This window comes from Rousettus aegyptiacus, unplaced genomic scaffold (genome assembly GCF_014176215.1).
Source record: "Rousettus aegyptiacus isolate mRouAeg1 unplaced genomic scaffold, mRouAeg1.p scaffold_m13_p_16, whole genome shotgun sequence".
In the NCBI taxonomy this organism is placed as follows: domain Eukaryota; kingdom Metazoa; phylum Chordata; class Mammalia; order Chiroptera; family Pteropodidae; genus Rousettus; species Rousettus aegyptiacus.
The window spans coordinates 20736312-20763352 of record NW_023416291.1 but is presented as its reverse complement, the minus strand read 5'-3'; the positions used below and the strand labels follow the sequence as shown (position 1 = coordinate 20763352).

General features: G+C 46.4%; 2 protein-coding genes across 6 annotated transcripts in view; one reads left to right on the top strand and one right to left on the bottom strand.

Annotated features, from left to right (window-relative positions):
• ZNF395 (zinc finger protein 395) overlaps nt 1–3638 on the top strand; it is a 59004-nt gene extending 55366 nt beyond the window's left edge. For 3 of the 4 annotated variants that reach the window (XM_016144653.2, XM_016144655.2, XM_016144656.2), the window contains one exon: nt 119–230. In XM_016144653.2, the coding sequence (XP_016000139.1) occupies nt 119–230 (112 nt within the window). Of the gene's footprint in view, nt 1–118 lie in introns of all 4 variants that reach the window. The other variant, XM_016144652.2, reaches the window with a different exon arrangement.
• Nucleotides 3639–4265: 627 nt separating this feature from the next.
• On the bottom strand, nt 4266–25963 carry PNOC (prepronociceptin). Of its 2 annotated transcripts, none has more exons than XM_016144657.2 (4): nt 25739–25963; nt 16823–16972; nt 7710–8100; nt 4266–4608 (listed from the first exon to the last, which is right to left on the bottom strand). In XM_016144657.2, the coding sequence occupies exons 1-4, from the start codon at nt 25808–25810 to the stop codon at nt 4523–4525; spliced, it is 699 nt and encodes a 232-aa protein (XP_016000143.2). In that variant the 5' UTR covers nt 25811–25963; the 3' UTR covers nt 4266–4522. The 2 variants fall into 2 exon arrangements, with proteins under 2 accessions (XP_016000143.2, XP_016000145.2); XM_016144659.2 differs by having other exon boundaries at nt 7652–8100; nt 25739–25960.
• Between the last annotated feature and the right edge of the window lie 1078 nt (nt 25964–27041).

Below are 27041 nucleotides of genomic sequence, written 5' to 3'. Positions count from 1 at the left end.
TGCCCCTGCTGGCTCCCACCCCTTCCAGCCTCTGCTGGTTCATTCGGCCTTACACCTGGCCACTCTCCAGGTCTAGCCACCAGCGCGTGACTGTGCCCTCATTACTCTCATTTGGCAGGAAGGCCCGTGGGGAGGCTAAGAAGTGCCGCAAAGTGTATGGCATTGAGCACCGGGACCAGTGGTGCACGGCCTGCCGCTGGAAGAAGGCCTGCCAGCGCTTCCTGGACTGAACCCGTCCAACGGCTCCTCCTCTTTGCTCCTGGCCCTGATGGCAGCCAGATGACAAAAGACAGATGTGTGAGCCCTCGGCAGATACCTAGAGATAGAGTGGACACTGGGAGTTTGGGCTCTATTGGCTAAGGTTTAATACTTAAAACCTTTTCCCTTCCCTTCTGGGAACATTTTATTTTTTAAAAAAAGAAATGAACATATTTTTTCCCCTCAAATAGGAGAGAGCCAAAACTGACCAAGGGTATTCTGCATCAAACCAGAGACCAAAGAATTAATTCCCCTCCCTTTCCCACATTGCCTCTCTCTAGGGGATTAGTTTGTACGCATCAAAAGAAGGAACAGCTCATTCTGTTTCCTGCTGAGTTGGTGAATTCTTTGCTTTCTCTACTCTTCCAGAAGGGACTATGAGCAAGATGAATTCACTTTTCTTTAAAAAATAAGTTTCTGGCTGATAACTCAGAGAGCAGGACTTACCCTGGACAGGGTGGGAGGAGCTGGGGCGTCTGGGCGATTTTTAAGGTGCAGCCCAGCCCTCTCCACCTGAATTGTGGAGATGGGAGGACCTGTGCTCACCAAGCAGCTTTCATGGAAAGTAAAAGGAAAACCCTTTCTTGGTGACAGCTCTTTGAATCTGGGTCCCCTCAGACGTTGGGTGGCATCCCAACAAATAATGTATGGCTTCTTCTCAAAGCCCAGACTAATAGATTTTTTAAAGACTGTCCCCAAATAGCTGAGCCAAAAGGCTAATATGAATTCACTTTCCGAAATGTGGCAGTTAAACACTACCTTGAGATTCTTTCCTCTTTCCTTGAGGACAAGCCAGAGGGTTTGAGAATCTGCGCAAGCTCTCTGTTGTTATCCCAGTCAATAAACTCCCTCTTGAGTTTCCTCCCTCCAGTGATGGAAATGAGGCCTCTGATGGAAACGACACCTCTAAGGCTCTTTGTTTTCTCTTATGGTGTATTTAGAAGCCTTTATCTGATTAAAGTTCCCCTTTATTGAGGCGGTAGGTTCCTTTTTGTCTCTGGTTTCACCAGGGATTTCCCCATTTTCCTCTGAGGCTGCAGGCCTGGCCGGGCCGGTGTGGGGGAAGGAGAGAGAAGAGCAGAGATAGAAAGGTTAAGGGGCAGCTTGCCCCATGGTGGAGTTGCTGACAGGTCCCCCATTATTCGGTGGGCTTGCCTGCCTGTTTGGGAGCAATCTGATCTTCTTCCTTAGGTGACACGTAGGACAGGACTCCAGGCAAGGAGGAGGCTTCTGGATTTTTTTTTTTTTTTTTTTTTTTACCAGTGTTGGGTGATGAAGAAGATCACTTTGATGCAGTGTGACCTGCCCAGGTACCTGCTGAGCACCGTTTCTTGTCTAAAGGTGGGACGGAGAATGTTTGAGAGAATCCTGAGGACATCCGGGGAGGGGGCCCTGGGGCTGGATTCGCAGTTCCTGGTGCTTCAGCCCCTGGTGTTTCGAGAGGCCTCAAGACTTGAGGGTAGAATGGACAGCATTGCTTGGGAGGTAAATAGACAAAGCTGTTCTCATGAAGAAGGAGGGGGATGTGTGGGGAGTTCAGTGCCCTGCGGACCAGTGGTCAGTTCGGTGAGCTGGGCCCTGAGGGCAGGCATGTGTTGGTTTGGAGCCTCCCTTTTCTTCGGGTGGGTGACAGTGGGGATTCCTCAGGGCCTGCTTGAATGGGGCCACTGGTGCCTAGCTAGCTGCCTTGGACCTATGTCAGGGTCTCAGGGAACCCCACCCCTTGGCTCTCATTGAGGTCACTCTCTTGGTCCCAGGGGGAAATACCTGGCTATGGAACTCCTCTTGCCGCTCCTCATGGGAGATGTGCATATGTGCATATGCTTCTCAACTCAAGACACGTTGAGTCTTAGAAAACTTGGCCAACCTAAGAATAGGGGCTTGATGTTGCGAAGGGTGATGGTGACCTGGGTTTGGTGACAGAAGGGAAAGACAGTTAGGCACAGGTGTCTTTGGTGGTGATGGGGTATATTTTTATAACTTAGTAAAAAAATAGATGTGGAATCTGTCCCTTGGTAAATCTCGAAACCAGGCCAGCAAGAGAGGGCCCAGGGTTCTTGTCCCTTCAGCCTCCCTGAGAATTAAAGCCGACAGCAGGACGTTGCATGTCATGATTCCGCTCACTGCGCACACTGTCCATATTCAGGTCTTCTCAGGGAGGGAAGGGAGTGTTTGAGACGCGGGGACTCTGCCCAGCCCCGTCTTCCCTTTTCTTCTGAATCTGAGTTTTCGCTGAGTCTCGGTCTTTAGAAAAGCTGTGTTCATTTTCCCCCTCAGTTTGGATCACGTAGCTATAACCGAATATAAAGATTTTGTCTAAGGCGGGTAGGCTTCTCATATCATTAGAAGGGAAGAGAGGAGGAAGAAATTGACGAAACCGTTTAAACACCGAGGTGGTTTTATTTCTTCGTTTATTTTTTTGTGTTTTGTTTCGGCGCAGCTTTTCCCGTCTGCATTCGCTCCTCCTTTCAGGCGGTGGCTGCCCCCTCCCGCGTCCCCCCCACCTACACCTCCATCTCGTGGCTGTTGTGTTGGTTCTTGACACGTGGTCTGTCCTTGGGGTTGCCCCATTTGTTTCTTCTCAGAGGTGGGGGTGGTTGTGAACTGGTCCAGCGATCATGCCTGTTCGTTCATCTCTGTATCTCTCCCTACTTCCCAGCCCACCTGGGCAGCAGAATCTGATGGCTGGTGAGATGCCATAGGTGCGCTTTTGAAGCTAACAGGACTGATTGTCAGAAGCAGTTACCTTGGGGAGCTTTATTCCAGTGACATGACCCTCACTCAGAATTACTTGGGGAGTCTGTGGTGCCTGCTCTGACCATCCTTAACGATACTAAATCTACCCTCGTTCGGTGCAGAGAAAATCCGTGAATGTCTGGTCAAGCGAGGTCACAGGTGCAGAGCGCAAGGACTGGCTAGTGAGCAAGATAGCTTGGGTTTAATTTCGTGATGTTTAAGCTGGCTGTGAAAGCGGTTTTGTAATTTCAGAGAGCATTTGGAGCAATGTCCACATTGTGACAGTAAACTGCAGCTTGGCTCCTTGGAGGACATTGTTAACTTGGATATGGAAACTGAGTTGTTCGAAGAAATCTGTCCTGTTACTTTCTGGTCCTCCCAGGTTCTGACTTTACCAGGGGCAGAAAAAAGAAAAAAAAAAAAAAGAAAAAAAAGAGAAAAGACAAAAAAAAAAAAAAAAAAAAAAGAGAGAGAGGGAGATAAATCCCATCTGTGAATTTGTCTTATTGGCGCCTTTTCCCCCAGCTGTCTTCCAAGTATTATTTTTACTGTTAAAAAGTTTTTTTTTTTAATGTGAAATGTAATGTTTTTACAGCAACAATATGAAATATATTTTATAAGGAATAAAATGGTACATTGTCTGATTTAATGGTGTGCCTGTCCCTCTGCCCCTTCCCCCTACGAAGGATAAGATTGTCATTGTCCTTGGTGCTAAACCAATGATAGCACGTCCCACTGTGGGCAGAGCGCACACAGTCATTTGCTTATGACAACAGTAGGTAACGTGACCAGGTTAAATTAGAGATAAAAGTGACGGCAGCAGGTCCGCCTGCGCCCTGCCCCTTACCTCGCGTCACAATCCAGCGATCCCAAACCAGTAAGCCCCGAACCACCTGGACTTGTTGAAATTGCAGGTTTCTACTGAGTCAGAAACAGGGCGGGACCTGCTGGTGATGTTGACCGTGCTGTGAGGAGTTGCTGAGAACCCTACCCCCTCTGTCCCACCCATGAGTCCATCCATTTGCATCTGGGGACACAACTCGGTCGGGTGTTCATGCTCACGTATCTTGCCCGTCATACTTTACATAAAGCAGAGCCCTGAACTTTTTGTGCCTGTCTCCCAAGAGGGGCAGTGCTGGTGGTATGTTTGGAGTCTGTGCTGCTCCACAGACTCCACTTAAAAACCGCCGACCAATTTATTAACCGTTTGCTCAGTAGAAGTTTAATGGAGAAATATCTGTTTAAAACAGTCAAAAAGAACAGCTCTTTTACAAACAAGTTTTGGCAGTGACAAGTCAAAACCCCAGGCTTGATGTCCTGTTCCTTTAACCCACCCCTGGAAGAGGGAAGAGGCGGGTGAGAAGGAAAGATGGGGCTGTTTAAAGGGGAGCTGGAGGGATTACAAAAATACACTCTGATGCAGCGACAGGGTTGTCACGAAACATGCCATGGAGGGGGGAGGGGGAGGGAAAGACAGCCAGACAGAGGTTCTGCGCCCTGGGCTGGGCACCTGGAGGCAAAGCCTGCCTCAGTGCCCTGGGGAGGAAGGGATCCTGATGCCCAGTCGGCAGTTCCGGGGCCGGAGACATGCGGTTTTGGGGGTCACCTGGACACCTGAGGAGACAGAAGTTGATTAAAATGGCAAAGCGAGTAGTCTTTTTGACCCTTCAATTCTATTTGCCCTAGTGACTGAGTAATGAGAAGGAGGCAAAGAAAAGCTACCCATCGAATAAACATCCCCTAAAGCATTCAGAAGGCTTCCCTAACTCTCTCTACACACCTGCTTTTCCTGGAGATCGTGTGCGTGTGTGTGTGTACACTATTATATGTAGACTATTATATAGTCTGCTGGCACAAATGACAGGATGAAGGGGGTCTGTGGGCTGGGGCTAGAAAGGCACAGGATAGGCCCCCTGACCAGAAACAGTTCTCTTATCACTGGTGTTTGGAATCCGTGTGTAGTAATTCATTTCTTGAGGCTAAATCATGCCCTCGTTTATGGCTCTCATATTGCAAGTGCTCTTTGAGCCTAATTTCACTACATCCTCACCCTGAACGAATCTGCTTGTTTTCTGCTGTCTAGAAGGGTCAAGGGCTGGGGCAGCAGAGGAGCGGAGGCAGCGTAGGGGCAGGGAAGGGGGTGGTCGATACCCGGACTGCTTGTGCCCTTCTCACCATCCCGTCTAGGACTGGTCCTGTACCCAGTGTCCCTCCTTCCTGGCACATCATCACACTTTCTGAAGAGGGTTCTTTAGCCCATTCTAGTGTTAGGTGGCCCCATTTTCTCCAGCCTTATCAGTATAGACTGGCACTGGGTAGCTCAAGAGTCCAAATCAGCTCTGCCAACTGGAGTCCCCCGAGACGGAGAACTCTCAAGCATGTATAGGGATGGTTGGGGTGTGCGCAGGTGAATAAAGACAGGGTTCAAGGCGCCTGTCATGGACTCAGATGCACGTTCATGTTGGAACTCAGCAACCCATAATATGTGACAAACGAAATAGGTGGTTACAGAAGGACAAAGGAAAGCAATCAATAAAATCCAAATGGGCCGACTAATGTTTTCAGCGTTTCCATCAAGAAGTTTACAAAGCAGCAGTCAGAAGCTAGTTACCAGTTTTGTTTCAGTGCCTCTCAGCTGGAAGCTTAATAGAAAATGAGAAAAACTATTTGCCTGAATAGGGGCTCAAATCGTTTTTGTTTTTGTTTTTGTTTTTTTAAATAAATCGATTCCTGCTAATGTGGCTGATTTAAACTGTCTTTAGGTAAAGAAAATGGTTGTAGTTCAGAATTAGACATGAGCTTCAGTGTCCCTTAAGAGCCACTTTGAAGAAGAATGTCTTTAAGATTTGAAAGAATTCAATACGTGCTACTTCTGAAAGATTTATTGTTAGGTACTGTGCAGATACGGCTTAGGAAGAAACAGAATGCTTGTTAAGGACCCAGGAGTATGACTTAAAAAACAGTGTAGGTTAATTCAGGGCTTTCGGAGATTAGATGTTAGGCTAAAATAAACGCGACATCCTTCTCACAACCTGACACATATGTCCGTGTTTGGTGATGGACCTCTTGCAAACAAACTGGCCTACCTGCAAAGAGCTGTGTGAGCGGCCTCATGCCGCCATGTGAGTGCCAAAGAATATACTTCGAAAGGAGATTATTTACTATCTGGCTACTTTTGATGGACTGGATGCAAAATAAAACAGCACATGCAGGCTTTTTTCTTTCATGCCTCTGAGTCAGGGAAAACCCCACTTGGGTAAGGTTTTGGGAATGTTTTTGACCAACCGATTCGTTCTTTCTGTTAGGGCAAGTTTCTAGACTGTTTAAGAAGAGGTCTGAGAGAGGATCATGTTCCCATACATGAATGAAGGCACAAACGCTTGATGGATTTTCTTAGATTTTCAGAAGATTCCACTGTGCTAGTTTCCTGTGCCACTCAAGGTTATGTATAGTATGTTGATGGGCTGAGGAAAGTTAAGTTTGTAATGACTGGGCAGTAAATTAGGGTCCCTGATGTTTATTATCTGATATGTATTATAGGTACATACACCTATGGCCCTGGGGTAAGAATGGAACAGAGGGGAGAGAGAGAGAAAGGCAAGTATGCAAACAAAAGAAAAGAAAAATGGCCCTGGGAAAGAAGCGGAAAGTGAGGGACGGTGACGATCCCTTAGTCCATATTCTGAAAGCTGTTAGGTCAGTTGGGCCAAATTCTCAAAGCCTTGCTCAGCAATGATGTTATTTATTTATTTATTTATTTCTATTTTATTTTTGTGATGATGTTATTGACTGCAAAGAATCAGTCCATCTGGCAAGGTAATAGGACGGACACATGACAGGTGGAAGAAAGACAAGCAGGAAATGTAGCTCCTGGTCCTAACGAGAACTCCTTGACTGGGAGAGAGCGTGAGAGATTCAAGGTTTCCACGGAACCCAGTCACTTTGAGATATGGGGGGGGGAGGGACAGCAAAGCTGTCTTTTGTAAAAATTAATTTATCTATTTTATGGTGACATTGTTTAACGAAATTCAGCTATACACTTTAACAGTAAGGCGTATATATGTTTACACTGTGTGTTCACCTCCCATGGTTAGATTTCTTTCTGTCACCACATATTTGACCCCCTTTACCCCGCCTACCTCCCCCCCTTCACTCTCCCCTCTGGTAAGCAAAGTTGTCTTTGAAAGTGATATAGTAATATTAAAACTACAGAAATCAGACTCTTTGCAAATGGCTAAGGGTAGGTCCGGCTATCGATTCTTAGAGATAGTCTCCAAGGAAAGGTGAGCTGAATGGTCGCCATGGTAACTGGATAGGAGGATTGGTCCACTTAACTGTCCCCATAGTAACTAAGCTCCTGGAGAGCTATAGAGGAATTAGTTATCTTAACCTACTACTATTATCCCCATAGTAACCAGTCTCTAAATGGCAGTAGTCAGCCTTAAGGAGCAATCCTAAAAAATCTTTTCTCCCTAGACAAAGGGGTAGGCAGGAGGCAGGGTGGGGGGTGAATTTATCTCCCAGGCCTCCCAGGAGCTGAACACCTTAAGGTACTGTGTGGATGGGGGGAGTGGGGTAAGTGAGCGGGCCTTTTGTGCTGAGACGGTCAGGTATATGAGTTTTCTTTGCGCTCCCAGCTCATTCCTGCCCAACTCACTCATGGGTTGAAGTGGATGGTGCAGCTGGGGGAGGCTCCCCTTCCAGCTACACATTACCATTCTGGTGCAGGGTGCGCCGGCGCTGGCTGGACTGCATGCTCAGGACCAGGTACTGCCTCATAAACTCACTGAACCGCTTCTGGTTGGCCAACTTGCGGGCTGACTTCCGGGCCCCAGTGAAGCCCCCAAACCTCTTCTGCAGCTGCTTCTGCTCCATCTCTCCAGCCTCATCCATGCCAGGCTCTGTCTCTTTCTGTGCTTGGAATAGGCTCCTGATGCGGGGCATTCGCTTCAGATGCATCTCGGAGGCTGTTGGCTGATAAAGAGCAGCTGCCAAGTGCTCTGGGTCAGCAGGGCTGAGCTGCCAGGAGCCCTTGGCCATGACCTTGGTGCATGGAGTCCAGAGAGGGCTGGTCGACACCTTCCCTTCACACTCGAGGACGCACACCTGCAAAGACAGAGGTGGGAGGAAGGGAGAAGAACCAGGGAGATGTCTATTAGACCAAGGCACTGAAGAGATAAAATCCCTCTATCATCTACATCTGTATTAATGCCAGTGATTCTGAAGCATCTCATTATCAATACTGTGCAGCAGTTTAACATGGAGTTAAGTTCATAGAATTTCAGAGTTGGAAAGAAACAGATAACTATGTGGCCCAGCTCTATCATTTCGCAAATGAAGGAATCCAGGGCTCAGAGAGGTGAGGTTAACTTACCTCAGGTGACACAGGAAGTTAACACAGGATGCGTGCACTAAAACTGCATGCTGTGAGAGCCTTAGTTAGGTTTTTGGAGCCAGACAAAGCTCATGATGGTCACCCGTAAAAAAAAGAATTTTATTTTGTTATCAGTCTTGGGGGAGGTCAGATTGGTTTAAGAAATTGGGGATGTCGAAGCATGTAGTTAAATCTGCATGGTTATTTTAAGATCACTAGGTAAAGATCAATTGATCTTCACGTTAATTTTCATCCCACACACACCAGTCATGACTATCTGTGCATTGTTTATAGAAAATGGAGATAAGGCCCTTTGGGATGTGGGCAAGGTGGGCAATCTGGTTCCAGGTGGGGAAGAGGGACCATCAGACACAATCCTGCCCGGCCCCTGGGAACTTCCATCACTGCTCTGTCTCTCCAGGCATCTCCCACTTCTTATCTGGACCACGAGCCTAAGGGCAGTGTTTTCCCGGTCCCTCTTGACTGGTCCTGCCTTTGCCCCACTTCCCCTGTTCGAATCTCTAATTGGGTCTCTTGGAAGTCTCTGACTCCAAATTTTCTTCCTGTTTGCTATCTTGACTTTACCCCAGATTCTCCTGAGTTTTTTGCCTTAGCCAATTGAAAACCCCACTTCAGCCTGACCTTGCCATCGTAGTCAGTGGGAAGCTACAGAGGTTTTCATCAAACCTCAAAGTTTTTGCCTGGCTTGCAGGGCACTGTTCTGTCTGGGGAGGTCCGGGACATCAGAACACTGGTTTATGTGCCCAGTAGCCCCCATCTAGGGTGCAAAAATGCTCACCCAGGTGTTCAGAATGGCACAGATGCCTCTTCGGGCAAGGTTTCCAACCTGATCCCTAACCATGGATGAGATGTGCAGATAGCTGAGATCATACACCTTACACGCTGTTCCACAAAACCCCTCCTTTAATCCTACTTCTCCAAGCCTTGCTGTCCTGACCCTCACGTCACCTCTTTTGTCACTGCCGGACTTCTACACTTCTTCCTTCATGTCTTCAGCATCTTTCGTTTACTCAACTCCCCTCATCCCGTCCACTCCATTAACTTTGTCTTCTTGAGGACCACGAGTGACTTCCCAATCACCAGGTCCGATGGTCTTGCGTAGCCCTCATTCTTGACCTTGCAGCCTTTGGCAATGTGGACCACACCCTCCTGAAAACTCTTGGTGGTATCACGCTCCCCTCTCAGACTGTGCTCCTTGCCCACGGTGTTCCCAAGATTCTGTCTTTAAACTTCTTTTTGCCTTTCTTATCACTCTGCCCCTTGGCGACTTTGTTCATATCTGTGATTTTGGCTGTCACTTCTTTCAGGGCATCCCGGGTCTATATATTCAGCCCCTGATCACTCACTCCTGAACTCCAGACAATTCTCTGATCCCTGTCTGGTGTCTCCATCAAAATATCTGACCTGCACTTTAAATGCAATTTGTTAAGAATGAAGCCCGCCTTCCATGCTGGGCAGAGGCTGCCCATTGCCCATTCCGTACCATCTCCCCTCTTCCTTACTAACAAATACTTGCTTTCTTCCCGAAGGGAACATGCATGTTTCCCAATCTCCTTTGTAGCCAGAGGAGGCTGATGATGTATAAATGGAAGTGACCAGGTGGGGCTTCTGGGAAAGTAGGGGGCTGACTTAGCTGGGAGGAACATCTTTTTCTCCTCCCTTCAGCTCCCTGCTCAGTGTGTAGACATTTTGGCTAGTGCCATCTTGAAACCATGAGGCGACTCTGAGGATGGAAGTCATATGATTGAAGCCACATGAGGATGGTGAAACGGAGAAGAGTCTGGGACATTTGTGATGTGGCGGAGCTGCCATACCAGCCCCGGACTGTCGACCTCTTGACTTCTTTATGGGGAATCAGATCTCTGTTTTCTTCTAAGCCACCATTAAGTCTTTGTTACTAGCAGGAGAATTCAATTCTTTTTTAAAAATTTAATTAGACATTTTTTTCAATTAAAGTTGACATACAATATTATTTAATCTTATCTGATATATTTTCCCCACTACAAGTCTGTCCTTCTGCTTGGTCTCTCTGTCTCTCTCTGAATTCTCTCTGAATGGCACCTTATTCCCCATGTGATGCAGGTTTAGGGAGAGTCCATGTGCATTCTAAGTATCTAATACCTGAGATAAAAAAAAAAAAACAAAAAAACGGGGCTCTAAGCAAGGATGAGAAATAAAGAGAATCAACAGGTGAGAGGAGAGGATCTGCTGTTGAAGTCACTCATTGGCCACACAGGGAAGCGGCCCCAACTCTTCTAGTGCATTAGCAAAGCACTGCATAGAATGCTAGTGCCAGGGGGACCTTAGGCAGCACCTGGTCCAATGGGTCCCATGCCTGGGTGTGAATACAAATCATCGGCAGCACTTTAAAAAAAACAAAAACAGAATTTCAAACCCCAATTAGATCTCTGAGGAATACAGCCAAGGCTTAGAACTTATTTTTACAAAGCTCAGTTAATTCTGAAATTTGCCCAGATTTGGAAACCATTGATATTGTCCATGTTCAAGGGTTACAGTGAGATTCGGTCATGTGTCCAAAATGACACTGTTAGATAACAGTACAAGCTCAGTAAGAACTTAACTCTCTCAAGTTCCATCACAGGACATCTACTCAACGAACTGCGTGCTTGCAGTAGGAATCAATGGAATTTAATGGGAGGATAGGATCCTAAGAGACTAAAACAAAAGGTTCTGATAGGAAAGTTGCTCATTTTCAAAATTGTTGGGCCAGAGAGAAGAGAAAGAATCCACTGGGAGAGTCATTCTCCTTCGCTGGTAAAGTGTGCAAGGTGCACCCTTTGCCAAGCCCACCTGCTAGCCGGAGGTGGTGATGTTGCACCTCTGAGAGTCAAGCTGTGGTTTTTCGGAGCATGTCTTTTCCATTTAGACTTTCCTCGGAGAAGCTGGCAGCAGTAATCCGTGGTCAGCGCCAACGCGGCAGGCATACGGAGAGAAACCACTCTTTCACATCTGCAGTGTCACTGAGTATGAAGGGCTAATAGACAACTTCCATACATGGGGAGAGGGCAGACTTTAGAACAGTGGTAGCTGCAAACTTGAGTGTTCTTTAAAAATGGATCCTGGAGTTTATTAGGATGCAAATTCTTAGGCTTCGCCCCTGGAGATTCTGATTCAGTAAGCCAAGGGTGGGGCCCAGAAATTTGCATTTTTAGCAAGCACCCCAGGTGATTCAAAGGCTGGACTATGAGAAATTCTGCTTTTGAGCTTGCTCTGAGGAGGAAGAAATCATCACACCGTGGGCAGAGATTCTGTCCGAGAAAAGGTCACATTGTCTGCACTTAACCTGCTCCTGAAACACTTTGAAGAAAACCAGGTGGAACCAATTTGTAACACGTTCTTTCAGATCATAATCCTCCTGGGTTATTACTCGAGAGTAGTGGGTCTCAACTGGGGGTGACTTTGCTCCCCCCCGCCGCCCCTAGGGGACATTTGGCAATGTCTGTAGCCATTTTTGTTTTTCGCACAGTGGTAGGGGAATGTCCCTGCTTTCTGGTGAGTAGAGGCCAGGTATGCTGCCAAACAGCCTACAAGGCACAGGATGGCCCCCACAACAAATAATGATTCAGCCTAAAATGTCCACAGCGGTGAGTCTGAAAAATAGTACCCTACAGAGTCAAGCGGAAAACAGGCAAGCATGGACAACACCGGGAAATACAGTAGGCGCGTAGAATTTCAGAGGTGAAATGGACCTTTGAGTACACCTGGTCCAATCCTCACATAATAGGAGCCTTAAAATGCTTGTTGAATTGTTTCTGCTCGTCAGTTTACAGGAACAGGTGGAAGTTGTTAAACCTAAGGCTATTAGATCGTCTGTGAGCTCCTGGGTTTCTAAGCCCAGATGGTAATTAGATTGAGTGTCAATCAGAGAAAATGAAATTTTATGATCCAACCAGATGCATAGCCTGTACCAAGACTTGACATACTGTTAGATGAATTAGTTACTAACAAAATCATCTCAATTTGTGATTTAGGAGAAGGTTTTGGGAAAATATGAGGAATCCAAATTCACAGTAGCATTTGTCGCACCAGATGGGCATCTAAGCTTAATGCCTAACACTCCAGTCTGAGGGACCCACCAGCCTCTTTCCAGAGACGGGTTAATAGCCTATTAAGTGAGCTGGATACACTTTCACAGCCCACACTGACGACATGGTTATATTAAGCCAGAGTGTGGATGAGCATCTGGAAAGTCTCAGATTGATGCCAAATTGATCTGTAAAGCTGGGCTTGTGGGGAAACTGAGCACAGGGACATTTGGATGTCTGGGGTCAAAGGTTAGGAAACAAGCACTTGAGCCGACTAGAAGGAAAAAGAAGGTTGTCAAGTTTCTTCCGCTAAAGAATCAAACCACTTCTAAGAGAAATTTGGGAGCTATTTGCTTTAGGAGGATCTGGTAGAATATCTGAGGACTGACTTTAGTAGGCCGGCAGATGAACAGTACAAAAGAAAAACATATAAAAAAAACTCCTATTACAAATCAACCACTAAGGGGTTTTAAGTAATGAGGATAGAAAGCCTTAATAAAGACAGTGTCTTTGCTATTCATAGAGTTTAAGGAAGTTTTAAATAAAATTCCCTAGATCTTTTTTTTGGGGTTGCCTTCTTTATTTCTAAAACAACTCAGTGAATCTAGTTTTTTTCTGCTCGAGCTGATGGGGTAAGTACCATTCACAATTAAGTGAAAGCCCAGGACATTGCAATGGGTTTGGTGTGTGAGTCATTCACCAACGAAAATTATAGCCTAACAAAAAGCCAGCCATACTTGGATGTGGAGTGAGAAATTAAGAAATTCTTGACGGAGCCAGGGGTCCAGAGAGTCCTGGGACTTGCTCAGGATTACACAATTTGGTGGAAGACTGGGAAGGTGGCCCTTGCTAAAATATCTGAGCCCCCCTCATCATTTAGAGAGTGGACACACTCAAGAGTTACAAGATTAGGAAATGAGATGTGGTTGCCTACATTCTAGGTGTTACATAAAACTTTTAAAAAAATAGGTTAAAAGTGAATACAGACTAGAAATGAAATGGCTAGGCAGCCAGGTCCTCTAGGGGTCAGCAGGCACTGCCAAGGGTTTATCCCTCATTGCGAGGCTATAATTGGCCATTTTCTAACTTGTTTCAAAGAAGTAATAGTCTTGTCTGGATCTCAGAGATTAAGCCATGGAAACATGGTCCAAATTCTTTACCAGTTTTGAAAGACACCAGTGTAAAAATCCTGCAGTTATCTGCAGTGGACCTACCTGTCAGGAGACTAAAAGGCTCACAATTTTACAATTTCCATGGGACATATTTATTGAGTACTGAACTGTGCGGTCCCTCACACTGGGGCTACATTGGGGGATCCCCAGAACCATCAGCAAAGGAAGCTCATACCTTATAGTGAGAGACTAGCAGATACAAGTAACCTAAGTACAAAGGAGGGAGGGCCTCATTCTACTGGGGGCAGGTGGAGAAGCAGCCATTCTGATAAGAGGTGAAACTTAATCAGGGTTTTGAAGAACAAGCAGCAAGGTGGGAGACATGCGCAATATGGTAAGGCAAGTTTCCGGAGGGGCGGGAAGGCGGAGTTTCCGGGAACCGCAGAAAGTGATTGGAGCCCAGTAGGAGCAGGTGCAGAGCGTTATCTTTAGGACTTACCTGCAGCATGGGGAGAGATGAAGACCTGGATGTGGGAATGGCGTCTTGGAGAGAGTAGATGGAGGTAAGAAACAGTGAATCTTGGCTGTCACTTTGTTTAGGGCGTGGGGAGGGGAACAGGAGCCCGACAGAGACAGAAAAGCAAGAGTCAGGGCAGGGAAGAACGCCAGGCAAGTTCACCAAGAGAGGACAAGGAGGCGAAAGCTTGCAGATCGAAGTCTGGCGATTTGGTAGTCTGGCGCTGCTGGTGACCTCTGAGAGAGCAGCTAAGCAGCCGCAAGGGGGAGTCAAAGTTGAAATCTTTCTAGAAACATGAAAGTGAGGGGGAGGAAAGAGCAAGCAGGAGAGGGGGAAGAGGGCAAGGCCCAGTAGGAAAATCAGTGCTACAACGGAAGGAGGAAGAGAAGGGACAGGACTACAGATGGGAGGCAGGTGGGGAGAATGAAGAGGGAGCCTGAGATGGCAACAAAGGGCCTGGAGAGAATTCGGACTTGCTGGCCTCTGACTTCCTAGTACAGGGCAACCCAAGGTCATTGTGTCCAAGGGGGTAAGAAGGCACACTAGAGCTTCACGATTAGGTGTGACGTTTGTTACAAAGAGATCAGTAAATCCATGAATGATTGACTTTGTAAAAAATACATGAGGCTCAGGATTATCCTCACAGTTAAGTTTCTAATGCTTTTTTAAAATTGTAAAATGCACGTTACATCAAACTTATCATTGTAACCATTTTAAGCATATAGTTCAGTGGTATTAAGACTATACACATTGTTGTACAATCATCACCACCGTCTATCTCAAGGACTTCTCTATCTTCCCAAACTGAAACTTTATACCTATCAAATCCTAGCTCCCCATTTTTCCCAACCCGCAGCCCTTGGCAGCCACTATTCTGCTTTCTGTCTTTGTGAATTTGATTACTCTAGGTACCTTGTGTAAGTAGAATAATAGAGTATTTGTCCTTTTTATTCAGTTATTTCACTTGGCATAATATCTTCAAGGTTCGTCCATCCATCTCGTTACATGTGTCAGAATTTCCTTCCTTTTTAAGGCTGAATAATATTCCATTGTGTGTATATCATATTTTGTCTGCGCATTCATTGTTGATGGACCCTGGGTTGTTTCCACCTTTTGGGGGCTGTGAATAATGTTGCCGTGGACATGGGCGTACAAATATCTTTTCGAGTCCTGATGCTTTTTTGAATGGGAATTAAAGGGTTGCAGTTAAAGCTAGTGATTCAGGAATTTTGCGTAGCCTTCAGTCTGGTCTAGGCTACGACCTAAGAACCTCAACAGCGTGGCGATTATGAGATTATTGCTTAATCAGCTCCTTCACTGGTTTATATGTTCTCTGTTCTCTTTACTAAGACCGAAAAACCTGTTTCAGGGATGAATTTTAAACCTCTCTGGGCTGCACGGAAAGGATGTGAGGGCCTTCTGTGCTCTAGCCGAACTCGGCTGTTCTCAGTTCCTTATGCGCCGCCCGGCTCCCGCCTATAGCCGTTTGCACATGCGCCCCATCTCCACTCCCGCGCCTCCCTCCGCTACCGGTGGCACCTCGGACTCACTCCCTGCCTCTTCAATCCTACTTGTCTTTAAATCTTCTTAGAGACTTTAGTTCCTCCAAAAGCCCTCTCTGCCCCTCGAGACTAGGTTTGGGTCCGCGGCTCTGTGCTTCCCCAGTGCCCAGAAATTACTCTCTCGTGGAAGGATTATGGATTCTTCTCTTCCACTAGTTGCAAAATGCATCCATCTGTTCACCTTTGGATTCCTTGGCCTAGCCACATGCTCAGCACATGGAAGGTGCTCAGGAAAACCACGACGGATGAATGAGATGGAGGGATCAACTTTGAATGGGTTATCTCGGGATGCTTGTCATGATGCGGTAGTTATTACTGTTCAGAAAACGGGCTTTAAAAACCACTGGGCGCGGGCTGAAAGAGCTCGCTGTTTGGGTCTGTGGGGTCTGTGTCTGCTCATCATTAGTGTGTTAGACCAACGCAAATTCTTGGTTTCTATATTTGTACCCTTGCCTTAAGTAATAGTAGTTATTTTTGGTTGTTTTTAAAGGTTGAAGAGTTTGAAACACAGCATCTTTTGAAAGAAGTTGATTTGACTACCAAAGAAAAAAAAGTAACAGAGTTACATTGGATTTAATAGGAGGGGATAACTATTTAAACTGAAATAAAAGTAGTTGAGAAAGCAGCTTATTTAATGAAAAGAAATATAATGTCAGATTTGCACCTTAATATCAAAATTTAAAGTGATAAAAAAGCATTTAGGTATTGATTGTAGAATTATCTGTAATATTAAAAATAGAAGGCAACATCCATGTTCAACAGGAGGAGGAATGGTTAAAGAAATTATACTGTATTCATAGAAGTAAAATAAAGCTTAATAACATGGGAAATTTATCCTGGTAAAATATAGCAAGTGAAAAAACTAGAATTCTTTCTCTGACTAGTGATATTAAATGTGATTTTAATTTGCTTTTTTTTTTTAAAACTTCTTTAATTTGGCAAATTCTCTAAAATTAGTACGCACTATTTTAATAATGAGAACAAAATGGCAGCATGGGCAGGTCTTTATTTGAACACATTAAAGTGTAAAGATGACAGGGTTTGCATTCAGCAGATGCTCAAATAGGAATCTGTTTCCTACCCACCATGTGACACTGAGTCACATGACCTCTGGATGAGGCCTTAGTTTCTCATTCTGGGTCTGCTCTGGAGGGAGGGAGAGAAGGAGGATAAGAGAGGGTCGCTCCTGGACCTACCTCAAGGTTGAAGCTGTCAAGAGCTGGGCGGAGCTTCTCTCTGCAGGTCAGACAGTCCTTCTGACAGCTGCCGGACACACTGGAGAAGAGGCTGAGCAGCAGGAGGTCAGAAAGCAGGATTTTCATGGTGCAGGAGTGGGGTGCAAGATGCTGAAACACAAGGGAAGGGTGGGCAGCAATTAGAACAGCTATTCCGTGGGGGCCAATAGGGTCTGGAGACCCTCACGCAAGGGATGCAGGAAAGACATTCTTTGGAGGGGACAGTTCCTGGGCCTGAGGTTCAGCTCTCAGGAGGGAGTGGATTCTCAAGGGCACAGGTGGCCCGCTCCTGTTAGCCAGGCCTGATGTGTGTGCAGAGGCTAGTGTCTGGGCCACTGGGAAAAGCACCCCTGCAGCCCTGTGACTCCTGCCACTCTGGTGGCCTCGATATGCGTGAACACTTTTAGGGAGCAAAGTCCTCACTTTGCAACCTACCAGTGTGTGATCTTAAGACAACCTCTCCAAGCTTGTTTTCATAACTATGAAAGGGGAGTATAGTCATATGGCACATAACAACATTTTGGTCTGCAGCGGACTGCATACATGGACAGTAGTCCCATAAGATTATAATGGAGCTGAAAAATTTCCATCACCTACTACATCATAACCATCATCATGTGGTAGTGCACATCTCTTGATCTGCATTACTCACGTGTTTGTGGTGATGCCAGTGTAAATACACCTATTGAGCTGCCAGTTGTATGAAAGTATCACACATATAATTATGTACAGTACATAGTACTGGATAATGATAATGAACAACTATGTTCTTGGTTTATGTACTTACTGTACTTTTTATCATTATTTTAGAGTATACTCTTTCTGCTTATTAAAAAGTTCGCTTTCTAAACAGTATGTCTTTTACACCGGCAGCAGCCTCATGCATCTCGTATTTGCCTCGTCTCTTGGTGGTATCATTTTCTCTTGTGCTTGATTTAATCGCGTTGTTTTGCACAGTAACAAGCTGTACAGGTTTGTAGCCTAGAAGCAATAGGTTATACCACATAGCCCAGGTGTGTCGTAGGCTATACCTTCTAGGTTTGTGTAAGTGCACCCTGCGGTGTTCACACGAGCATGATATCACTGAACGATGCATTTCCCAGAACACATCGCTGGGATGAAGCAACGCATGGCTGTGGTGGCACCTGTCTTGTCACAGGGCTGTTGCGAAGATGAGACCTGTAAGGGAAGTTTGGCAAAGTGCCGTGCGAGAGTGAGAGGTGTAAAATCTGAGATTTCCGAATGACTCCTGTACTTCATCTCATCTTCCCCAGCCTGCCCTGCCTTGGCCAGGAATGCCACCTTCCAGGAATCATCGGCCAGGTTCCTTATCTGTTTCCCCTGCTAACTTCCTGAGCACAGGGCTGGCATGTTCCATGAAAAGCACAGGACCAGGCACATGGAGTTTTGTATTGAAAAATGAACAAAGAAGCTATTCTAAGATAATAGCTCCAATGATTATTTGATCAGTAGTTTATATTCCCTGTGGAGGATTGCCTGAAAGATGTGACATTTTCTCTGTTCCTCTTTATATTTGTCCTGTGATCAAGCCTTCTGAATCAAAAATTTATTTCTTTGGATTACATCATATTGGGCCCCTATAGAACCATTCATTTCTATTTACTTGGAGGATTAAATAGAAAGGGGAACAAGGAAACTTCCTGGAAATAGTGTATATTCTTGATTCAGGTGTAGGCCACAGGGATGTATACGTGTACCAAATTGAATTTAAATTTAATTCTGTGCATTTCACTGTAAGTTTCACGTTAGTACTAAGAGTTCAATGTAGAAAAACAAAATTAGTTGCCTTTATTACTCTTCCATCAGACCTGCAACTCAACCTCTTAGTTTCTCATCTGTAAAATGAGCAATAATAGTACCTCTAGCATATGGTGATTAATAGGTTGATGTTTGTAAGCAGTTTAAATAGCATCTGGTACATAACAAGTACCTTATACAAGCTTATGAAAGAAAGAGCCCAGGGCTTCGCCTTCATTCCTTAATACTCTCATTGTCTTTCGCGGGGCACTTATCACACTATACTGTGAGCTAAGCGTTATGTGTGTATTTCTCCTACTGTGACTTCCTGGAAGGCAGAGGTCGCATTCTATGGTTCTCTGTATTTCCAGCACCCAGCCTAGGGTCAGACACTTAGAAAGTGCTCAATAAAGTTTGGTAAATGACAGTGGATTATCTCAAAAGCCCTCTTCCTTCACCTTAGCAAAGGCAGAGTTGAGGCATGTCTAGGGGTATCTGTCTCATTGGGGGCCTGGTGTGCTCATGGCCCAGGAGCCACTTCAGGACCTGTATCACTGACAAAGTATCTATCAGCTCATTGTTCAGTTAGAGTGAGGAGAGATGGGAATCAGTTTTGTTCCAAAGCAAGGCACGATGCCACCCTAATCTGGAAGTCCATGTCCGTTCTTGTAGAAGACTGGTTACAAATGGCCGTGAGGGGTGGTTTGAAGTAGTGTTTCCGTGCTGCGTTTGTGTGGGTCGTATAGATGTTGGTAGACGGGCTGTGGAAGCCCATCACCACTTACAGGGCCCTTTGAAGAGAAAATACGTCTTAAGTTCTAAACAGCAAATGTCTTAAATTGAAGAATGCCTGGATATGTCTTTGTTTAATTTGGGAATTGCCTTTATATTTCTTATTCTACTAAATTTCAGTCTTTCTAGTCCGGAGATGTTTTTGTAGAATTTATTCAGAATGGCATGGCTGTGCTCTCTATGGCCACATGATGGCAGTCCCTGTATGTCGCAGAAGAAAGGGAAACCAAGGAGAAAGGGACTGGTTTCTCGCCTTCCTAATACAAAACTGCAGTACATAATATCTGCATAGGCTGAGCTGATAAGTTGTGACAGACGTTAATGAAATGTTCTCCGGCTGAGATTTTTCACGAGCTGCCTTCACCGCAGCGACTCGCACGTTTGGGAAATGCTTGGTGGATTAACTGGTATCTCTTCTCTCAAATTCTGTGTAAATGGGTTTTCAGGGTGAAGCGAAAAAAGAGGAACTCCTGGGACATGCAGCGCGCGTTCTATCTGGCAGCCTTCCTGCATGTGACATGTGGGCCTTCCGTGGCTTGGTATCTGGGTGACCTATCAAACACACCTGCGTTGGCCCGGCCCTCCACGCTGGTCCATGGCGCACCTCCGTGCTGTCTCCAGGCTTCCGACCCTCCCCTCTAAATCGCACCCTCATTTTTAACAAGTGACTCCACCTGTTATTCAAAAAGCACCCATTCTCAAAGCTATTCATTCTTCTCTAAAATTCAAAGAATCCTTAAAATTGAAATGACCACGCCGTCTTTCTTTCTCACAGGTGGCTTGCGACATTTAATGAGATTAATATAAGTGAAAGCTCAAACTATATGTAATTATCCTGTCAAAGGCAACATTTTGTGCTTTTTGGTACTCCTCACAATACCCCACGTAAGTGTGTTCGAGGTTAAGATAAATTTTAAACTTCACTGAAAACACGATAGACGTTTTTCATTTTTAAGAAGGCTTGACAACAGCTATGTTTTTTTTTTTTTTTAGTTCTGTATATTAGTTAATGGCAATTAAAAATGAAAGCAAGTAATTAGTTGATTCACGAATTATGTTTATGTTTAATCTTTACACTTTATAACTTGCCCACTTTGGGCAAATTATCTCATCTCTGCAAGCTTCAATCTTCTCAACTGCCCACTTTTCAAGTGGGGTAACAAGAAGTTTTTGTTGTGGTGGTGGCGTTGGTGGTTGGTTTTTATTGTATGACAGTGACCATCAGTAACTAAAACTTCCCTAAGTATGTTTGAATTTTCCATGACTTGTATTTCACTTCGTGAGCCAAGCTCAGCCAGCACTTCGATGTGGTGATACTATTATATTTAGAGATCTGGACGTCTCATATTGAATAAAGAAATGTTTGATTACCTTTAAGTTCCGTGATGACACCTCATACATTTAATTGTGCCTCACTGTTTATAAAGATAAAGTACCATTGTGTTTTAGCCTTAATCTATTTGCATGTAATCTTGCTTCCAAGGACAATGTAATTAGCTAGCTGCTTATCTGTTTGGAGGATTACATATGATGCTTTAGTGAGAGCTAAAAGTTAACTGAGTTTTGTCTTATGACCTATGAGAGAGGCTATAATTTTGGTGCTTTTCGTGGAGATGGCAAACAGGGCAGCCTTCCTGCTAGAGGCATGTACGTCCTTTTCATCAACCAGATGTGTAGATACTGTTTTCTACAGGTTACAAAAGATTTTTATCTTCATATATAACCCTATAACCTCGGGTTAATATTACCCTCCCTTTTTGGGATGGACATAAGTTCATAGAGGTGAAGCAACTTGTCTAAGAGCATCCAGCTTGTAAACAGAGCCAGTAGGACTTGCTCAGGTCTTTTGACTTTGAATCGTGTGTTCTGGGGAACCACAGACTCTGTGCACTGGTTCTGCTTTGGGAAGGCTTGCAAATGTGGGTGGAATCTCATCGGGATGATCTCTGTTTGTACTTGATAGCAATCATTTTACTGTTATGTGTGGAGCATTATGTGCCAGGCACTATGCTGTTCGCTTTGTAAGCATCCCTACTATGGGGTAAGTGCTATTGTCTGCATTTTACAGTTGAGAAGACTGAGGCTTGAAGAGGAGAAGTAACTTGAGGTGGCAGAGCTGAGACTCAAACCCATCTGATTTCCAGGCTCGTGCTCTCACTAGACTGCTCAATGGTCTCTGTAGCTATCTGTGTGCCTTTGTGTAGGTGAATTCGTTCTAAGGCCCTCATTTATTCCGAGGACTTCTTTTTGTCCTGAACTCTGGGCTCCCCCCTTTATTGTCGCCTCTGCTCAGTTCATAGAAGAAAATTTCACTGCCCGCTAGCACAGGGATTCGTCTCCCACGCACCTCATTTCTCTGACCCACTGCAGACAGGACACCTGCACTCTCCTGGTTCACCAGCTTTTACTGTGGGAGACGTCGTTAGTTTCTTTTCTTCCTCTAATACATTTAGATTCAAAAAGGTCCCTTTTCTGCTCTAAATTTCCACTTGGAAGGAAGGGATGGGCATAGAGGAGATGGAGGGCAAAGCAGATCCCTCACCCTACATGGACCAAGTGTGCCCGAGCAGCGAATGGGCAGGAGCCCTGTGCGTGGAAACCAGAGTCTTGGGTTCAAGCTTCGGCTTTGTTGACACCTGTGGGATCGTGAGCAAGGCCTTTCTTTCTCTGGGCCTCAGTTTCCCCTTCTCCAAAAAAGAGGCAGTTGGATTAGGTGGTTAATATTTCGATTTTATAAGTGGCCAGATATTTGGGTTTTCCCAGTGAGGGGAAGCAGGAAGGAAGGAGGGATGAGGGAGAGAAGATTAGGGCTTCGTGAGGAAGCGGCTTCGTGGCAGTGCAGGACCGAGGCCATCACAGCAGTCCAGCCGGGGCCTCGGGCGAGGGCCTGGACGGGTCAACAGACACATTTTCTACCAGGGCTGCCACAAGTTGGAAAGGTATACCCCTTAACTTTGATCTCCCTGATTCTGGCTCACGGTTCCACATATACTGTCAAAATAATTAAAATTTTAAAGCACTTATCTACTTTTATCATGAAATCGTTCATTTTTTTTTTTTGAACAAGATTTAAAAATAAGGATAAGCAAAAGAGCAGTGGATCTAGACCAATACTCTTTAAACTTTTTAAACTTTGTACCACTAGCAATTAATTTTAGAGCATCCGTTCTTTATTTATTTACAGGTCGTATACGTTATAAAACCCACCTAAGTGAAAATTAAGAACAATAAGAAAAAATAACACCTCAGTGTTCTGAAGCCCAGTGGTTTCTCGGGCACGCACAGCCCTTTGGAGACCACTGGACAACATGTAGTGACGTCGTGAGTTCTGAGGAGGCCGAGGGCAGTGTGGCTGGTCTGCTCTCCAGGCACTGGGCACTGCGAGGCAGCTGTGAGGAATGCCGTGACTGTTTCTTGGCTGAATGAATGAGAGGATAAATGGGGAGTGGGGGTGGGGGAAGGGCACAGGATGAGTGTGCAAAGAGGGGATTCGGCTCTGAGCCCTGGTGGGAGGGCTGTGTGGTGATTCACTGACATTTTCGCAGACTCTTGGAAGGGAGGCTCTACCCCTCATCTGCCAAGCCAGGCCCTTCAGAGCTGGTGATACTGAGGCAGCTGCCAGTATCTGGAAAACCAGAGGATCACGGGAAGTTAAGACTGAGTGTGATGTAGCCTACCTAGGGAGATGCCTGGAAAATTGGCTTGGCCCCCAAAATAGCATGCCCCAAACCTCACAGCCGGTTAGCGGTTAGAAGGCAATCTTCATGTTAGATCATGGGAGCACCCGCAAGCATTCAAATAAAGGTGTTTAGAAAATCCGGTTTGCCTATCCCGTTCCCAGCCTTTCAAGCCACTGCAACTGTTGTCGTGAGGACTCCTGTTTTTAGAGAAGGGCCCAACCCCTGCCTAAGATACCTGGTGAGTAGCTGAACTCAGACCCAGGGCAGGTAGATTTCGAAGGTCCCTCCGCCAGCTTTGGGAACTGGGTGGCTGGGGTGAGGCTCCCTGTGCCGTGTTGATAACAGTGTAGAACACCCTACACCTCACATCTCGACAGTGTACGTGCATGTGTGTCTCGGCACGAAATGAGCCTGTAGACAGGTGTAGATCACTGCATGCCGCATAGTAGGTTTTAAATGTTAGTTCCTTTACCTTCCTTTTGTGCCTTTGCCCTGGCGGCCACCTTTCTCTCCAAACCCCTTGACCCATCTTCATTCTGCCTCTTTCCCCGCCTGGCTCCAATCTTGTGATCCCTGGGGAGAGTGTTCCTTCCCCAGAATCCCTCCAGCACTTGCTGTCTGGACCATGCAATTTAGGACTTAATTACAGCCGGCCTGGCATCGTCCTCTGATTGTTTCTGTGTGTTTGTGTTGCTCCACCCCAAACCCCATTAGTTCGTCAGCGCCCGTGGTTTGAGGCCGAAGATGTGCTGGAGCTGGGGCGGCTGGACTCAGTCCTCTCTCTGCCGCATCCTGAACAAATGACTTAACCTTTCGGCTTCAGTTTCCAACTGCAACGTGGAGATAATGACACCACCTCGCAGGGCTGTTGCTGGAGATAATGGGTGTGAAAGCGTTTTCTAAGATAGAAATGGTCGTACGAACTAAGGGGCTATTATCACCTCTGCTGAATCCACCAGAGTCCCCCCATCCCCCCCCATGCCTCCCCTGCCCTGTGGAGTGGAACAGATAAATACTTGATTGATTGAATATGGAATGGCTTTGTGACAGCTCCTGTTACAGGCTCCAGAGAGCATGGGTTTGAGCCTAATCTGGAAATTACTCCCTTCATTGACAATGCAAAATCTCTAGCATTCTCTGGAGATCCAAGTACCCTCAGCCTTCAGCTGATAAAGCAGGGGCCGCCACCCCGTGAACAAAATTGCACTCCCAGAATAACCCCAGGCCACACCACGGTGCTCTCAATGGGCAGCACCTCGAACAGCGGAAGGCGCTCCTATTAATAAGGTGGTGTTTGGGGACAGGTGTGCCAGGGACCCTGCGGAAGACTCAGAAGCACATGGGAACACGAAACCTTTTTGTTAAAGGTATCACCGCATCCGTGGAAACGTAGAATATTTCCCTGCTACACTTCATAAATGTGAGAAAGGAGTGTGCGTGCAAGCAGCCACCCACAGGCAGTGAAAAAGAGCAGCAATTTTTGGGGAGGTTTTGATAAGAATCCAGGCAGTTACTTTTCCCCTCTCTGTTGAAAACTCTGGTTTAGGCTTGCTGGCGAATGCCATGCAAAGCTCATCTTTTGTTAGTCTCGTGAACAATGTTATTGGTTATAATTGGGGCAATTATGGGCTGCTTGAGGAAGCGAAACACAGATGTTTAAGCCCAGGATCAGGGTATTTAAGTCTAAAGCAGCTTGCTTTAAATAGTCCATTCCCCAAATCATCCTGCCTTCCTTGAAATTCCCCCAGAACTTGCCCATGTTCAGAGTGAGATGGGGAGGAGAGGATGGGTGATGGAGGGAGGGGAGCGAGACACGTAGGGAGAGGGACACAAAGGGAGAAGGAGAAAAGGAGGCTGAGAAAGAGCCAGCGAGAGTTTGGGTGACTTCTGCCTGTCGTGTTCCACAGGACCCCGGCAGGGACCTTGAGGTGGGAGAGATGAGTGGGGAAGAGAAAGGCTCAAGGGAAGAGAAGAGCCCTCAGAATGACTCAGGCTCCGGGAGACCAAGGTCATCCCTGTAGAAATCTCTGTGGAATTCACACACAGCGATGCGATACGCGATCAGCCGTGCACAGCACTCCGGGTTCAGCACAATGCCCCGGGTCCGACTTTCCCGCAATTTCTATTTGGTGCATATGGGAGAAGGGTTCCCTCAGGATTAAAAACCCCAATCCAAATCAAATTCAATGACCCGTTGAAAACCAGCCTGAACACAATATGAGGGAAGGAAAGGAAGTCAGCCTCACAGAGAAATTAGTCACAAGGGTGCCTGGGGGCTTCCCGGAGCCGCCCTGAAAAGCAGCCCCCACCCCCAAGCCTGTCTCTCCCCTGAACTCACTCCTGTAGCTACCTTTTTTTAACAGACAGCAATGACAAAGTAGGGGCCACATCTAGGCAAGCAAAACTTTTCCTCATCTCCAAGTTCGGCTCTTTCTTCTTCTGCATCTATCTTCAGGATAAAAACCTCAAGCCTCCTCCCTCCCTCCATCTGAGCATTGAAAATAAGACGAAGAAATCATCTCACAGGAGGCCAGCTGCATTCACACTGGACAAAGGAGAGAGGCTGAGGAGGGAGACCCCGCTGCCCTGCTCCTTCCCGAGGTTCCCAGCAGTTTGTCTCGGGCCGGGGTTCTCATGCATTGCCTACCTGAGAGCTGTCAGTAGCCTGGCTCCCGGATGTGAGGCTCCCTCGGATCCAAGATCTCAGCCACACCAGCATATATATCCTCTCCCCACACGCACAGCCCTCCCCTTCCCTGCCCACCTCGATGACACATACACACGCTGACCCCCTTAAGCAAGAGAACGGCAGAACCTACAATCCTCTTCTGGCTCTTCCCTGCCCCTCTAGCTCTGTGCTCAGACCTGTGACACCCCAGCCTCCCCATCAGTCCACTCATTCTCGTGCCTGCTTTACCTGAACTCTGTTCAGCCAGGATCCCACAGCTGCCTTCCCCTTGCTTCCTGAGGCACTGTGAGGACTGATGGGGAGCCTGGCCAGTCAGTCAGAAAAAAGCACTCCTGGTGACAGTGAGGAGCAGACCCCGGTCCTATAGTCTTCTTGAACAGCCTTTTTGCCTGAGTAAAGAAAAGGAAGTGGGAGGAAGGGGGGGAAGCTCACCCCAAGCTCCCACCAGCTCTGAGAAGCCCAGAGCCATGCTGAGCCCCCTCCTACTGTCACTCTGTCACTGTCCCACAGGCAGCAACAACTAGGCCTCTTAGGGAGTGGCTCTACCTGCTACGGGCAAGGTCAGGTGGAATTTCACAGGTGCCCGTAGCATAGCACAATGTAAATCGCTGAGACTTGAGACTCAGACTGGTTTCTGAAATTCTGGCTTTACTCTCAGGGCAAATTACCTCTCTTTGTGAACCTCAGGTCCTCCTTCTGTAAAATGGGTCTAGCACCTCCCAGGACAGTTGCAAATAGAAAAACGAGATTGTGTTTGTATTCGGAACACATGAGACCTTTAATAAATGTGAGTTCTGCATCCCCTCCATCCTTTTCACATCGAATAATGCCAAGCAGATCTAAAAAGCCCCTGCCAACATCTGTTGTCACAACAGAGTGTTTAAAACTGCTGCCGTACTTCAGGGTGTCACTGCCCAGTGCCCCGTAGTACTGGAAGCTGTTGCGGAGCCTCCTTCCTTCCCCGCAGGAAGGTGGCTCACAGGCAGCCCAGGCAGGGAGCGGCTGGGTTCTGAAGTGTCCTTGTGGAGCCCTCTTTTCCTTGCCCCTCACAAATCGCACCATGACCTTCTCCTTGGCTCTCCCAAGAAGATTCAAAAAAGTATTCCAGCATGCCAGGATTTGAGCCTGTGCTGTCCAAGGACCTCAAACACCCTCTCCTGTGACAAGTCAGGCTCTGGAATCGACCTCAGACTGGGGAGAGGAGGATTAAAGGAAGCATCTGCTCCGCCTGCTAATGGGCACGGGGTTTCTTTTTGGGGTG

What these genes read in the sequence shown, in the direction of transcription:
- PNOC (XM_016144657.2), bottom strand. Translation starts at nt 25,810, where the DNA reads ATGCTGGTGTGGCTGAGATCTTGGATCCGAGGGAGCCTCACATCCGGG. An exon ending in AGGCTACTGACAGCTCTCAG is followed by an intron (nt 16,973 to 25,738) that starts GTAGGCAATGCA and finishes CTTGTGTTTCAG; the next exon opens with CATCTTGCACCCCACTCCTG. An exon ending in GCGCACCCTGCACCAGAATG is followed by an intron (nt 4,609 to 7,709) that starts GTAATGTGTAGC and finishes CTGTCTCCTCAG; the next exon opens with GTGTCCAGGTGACCCCCAAA.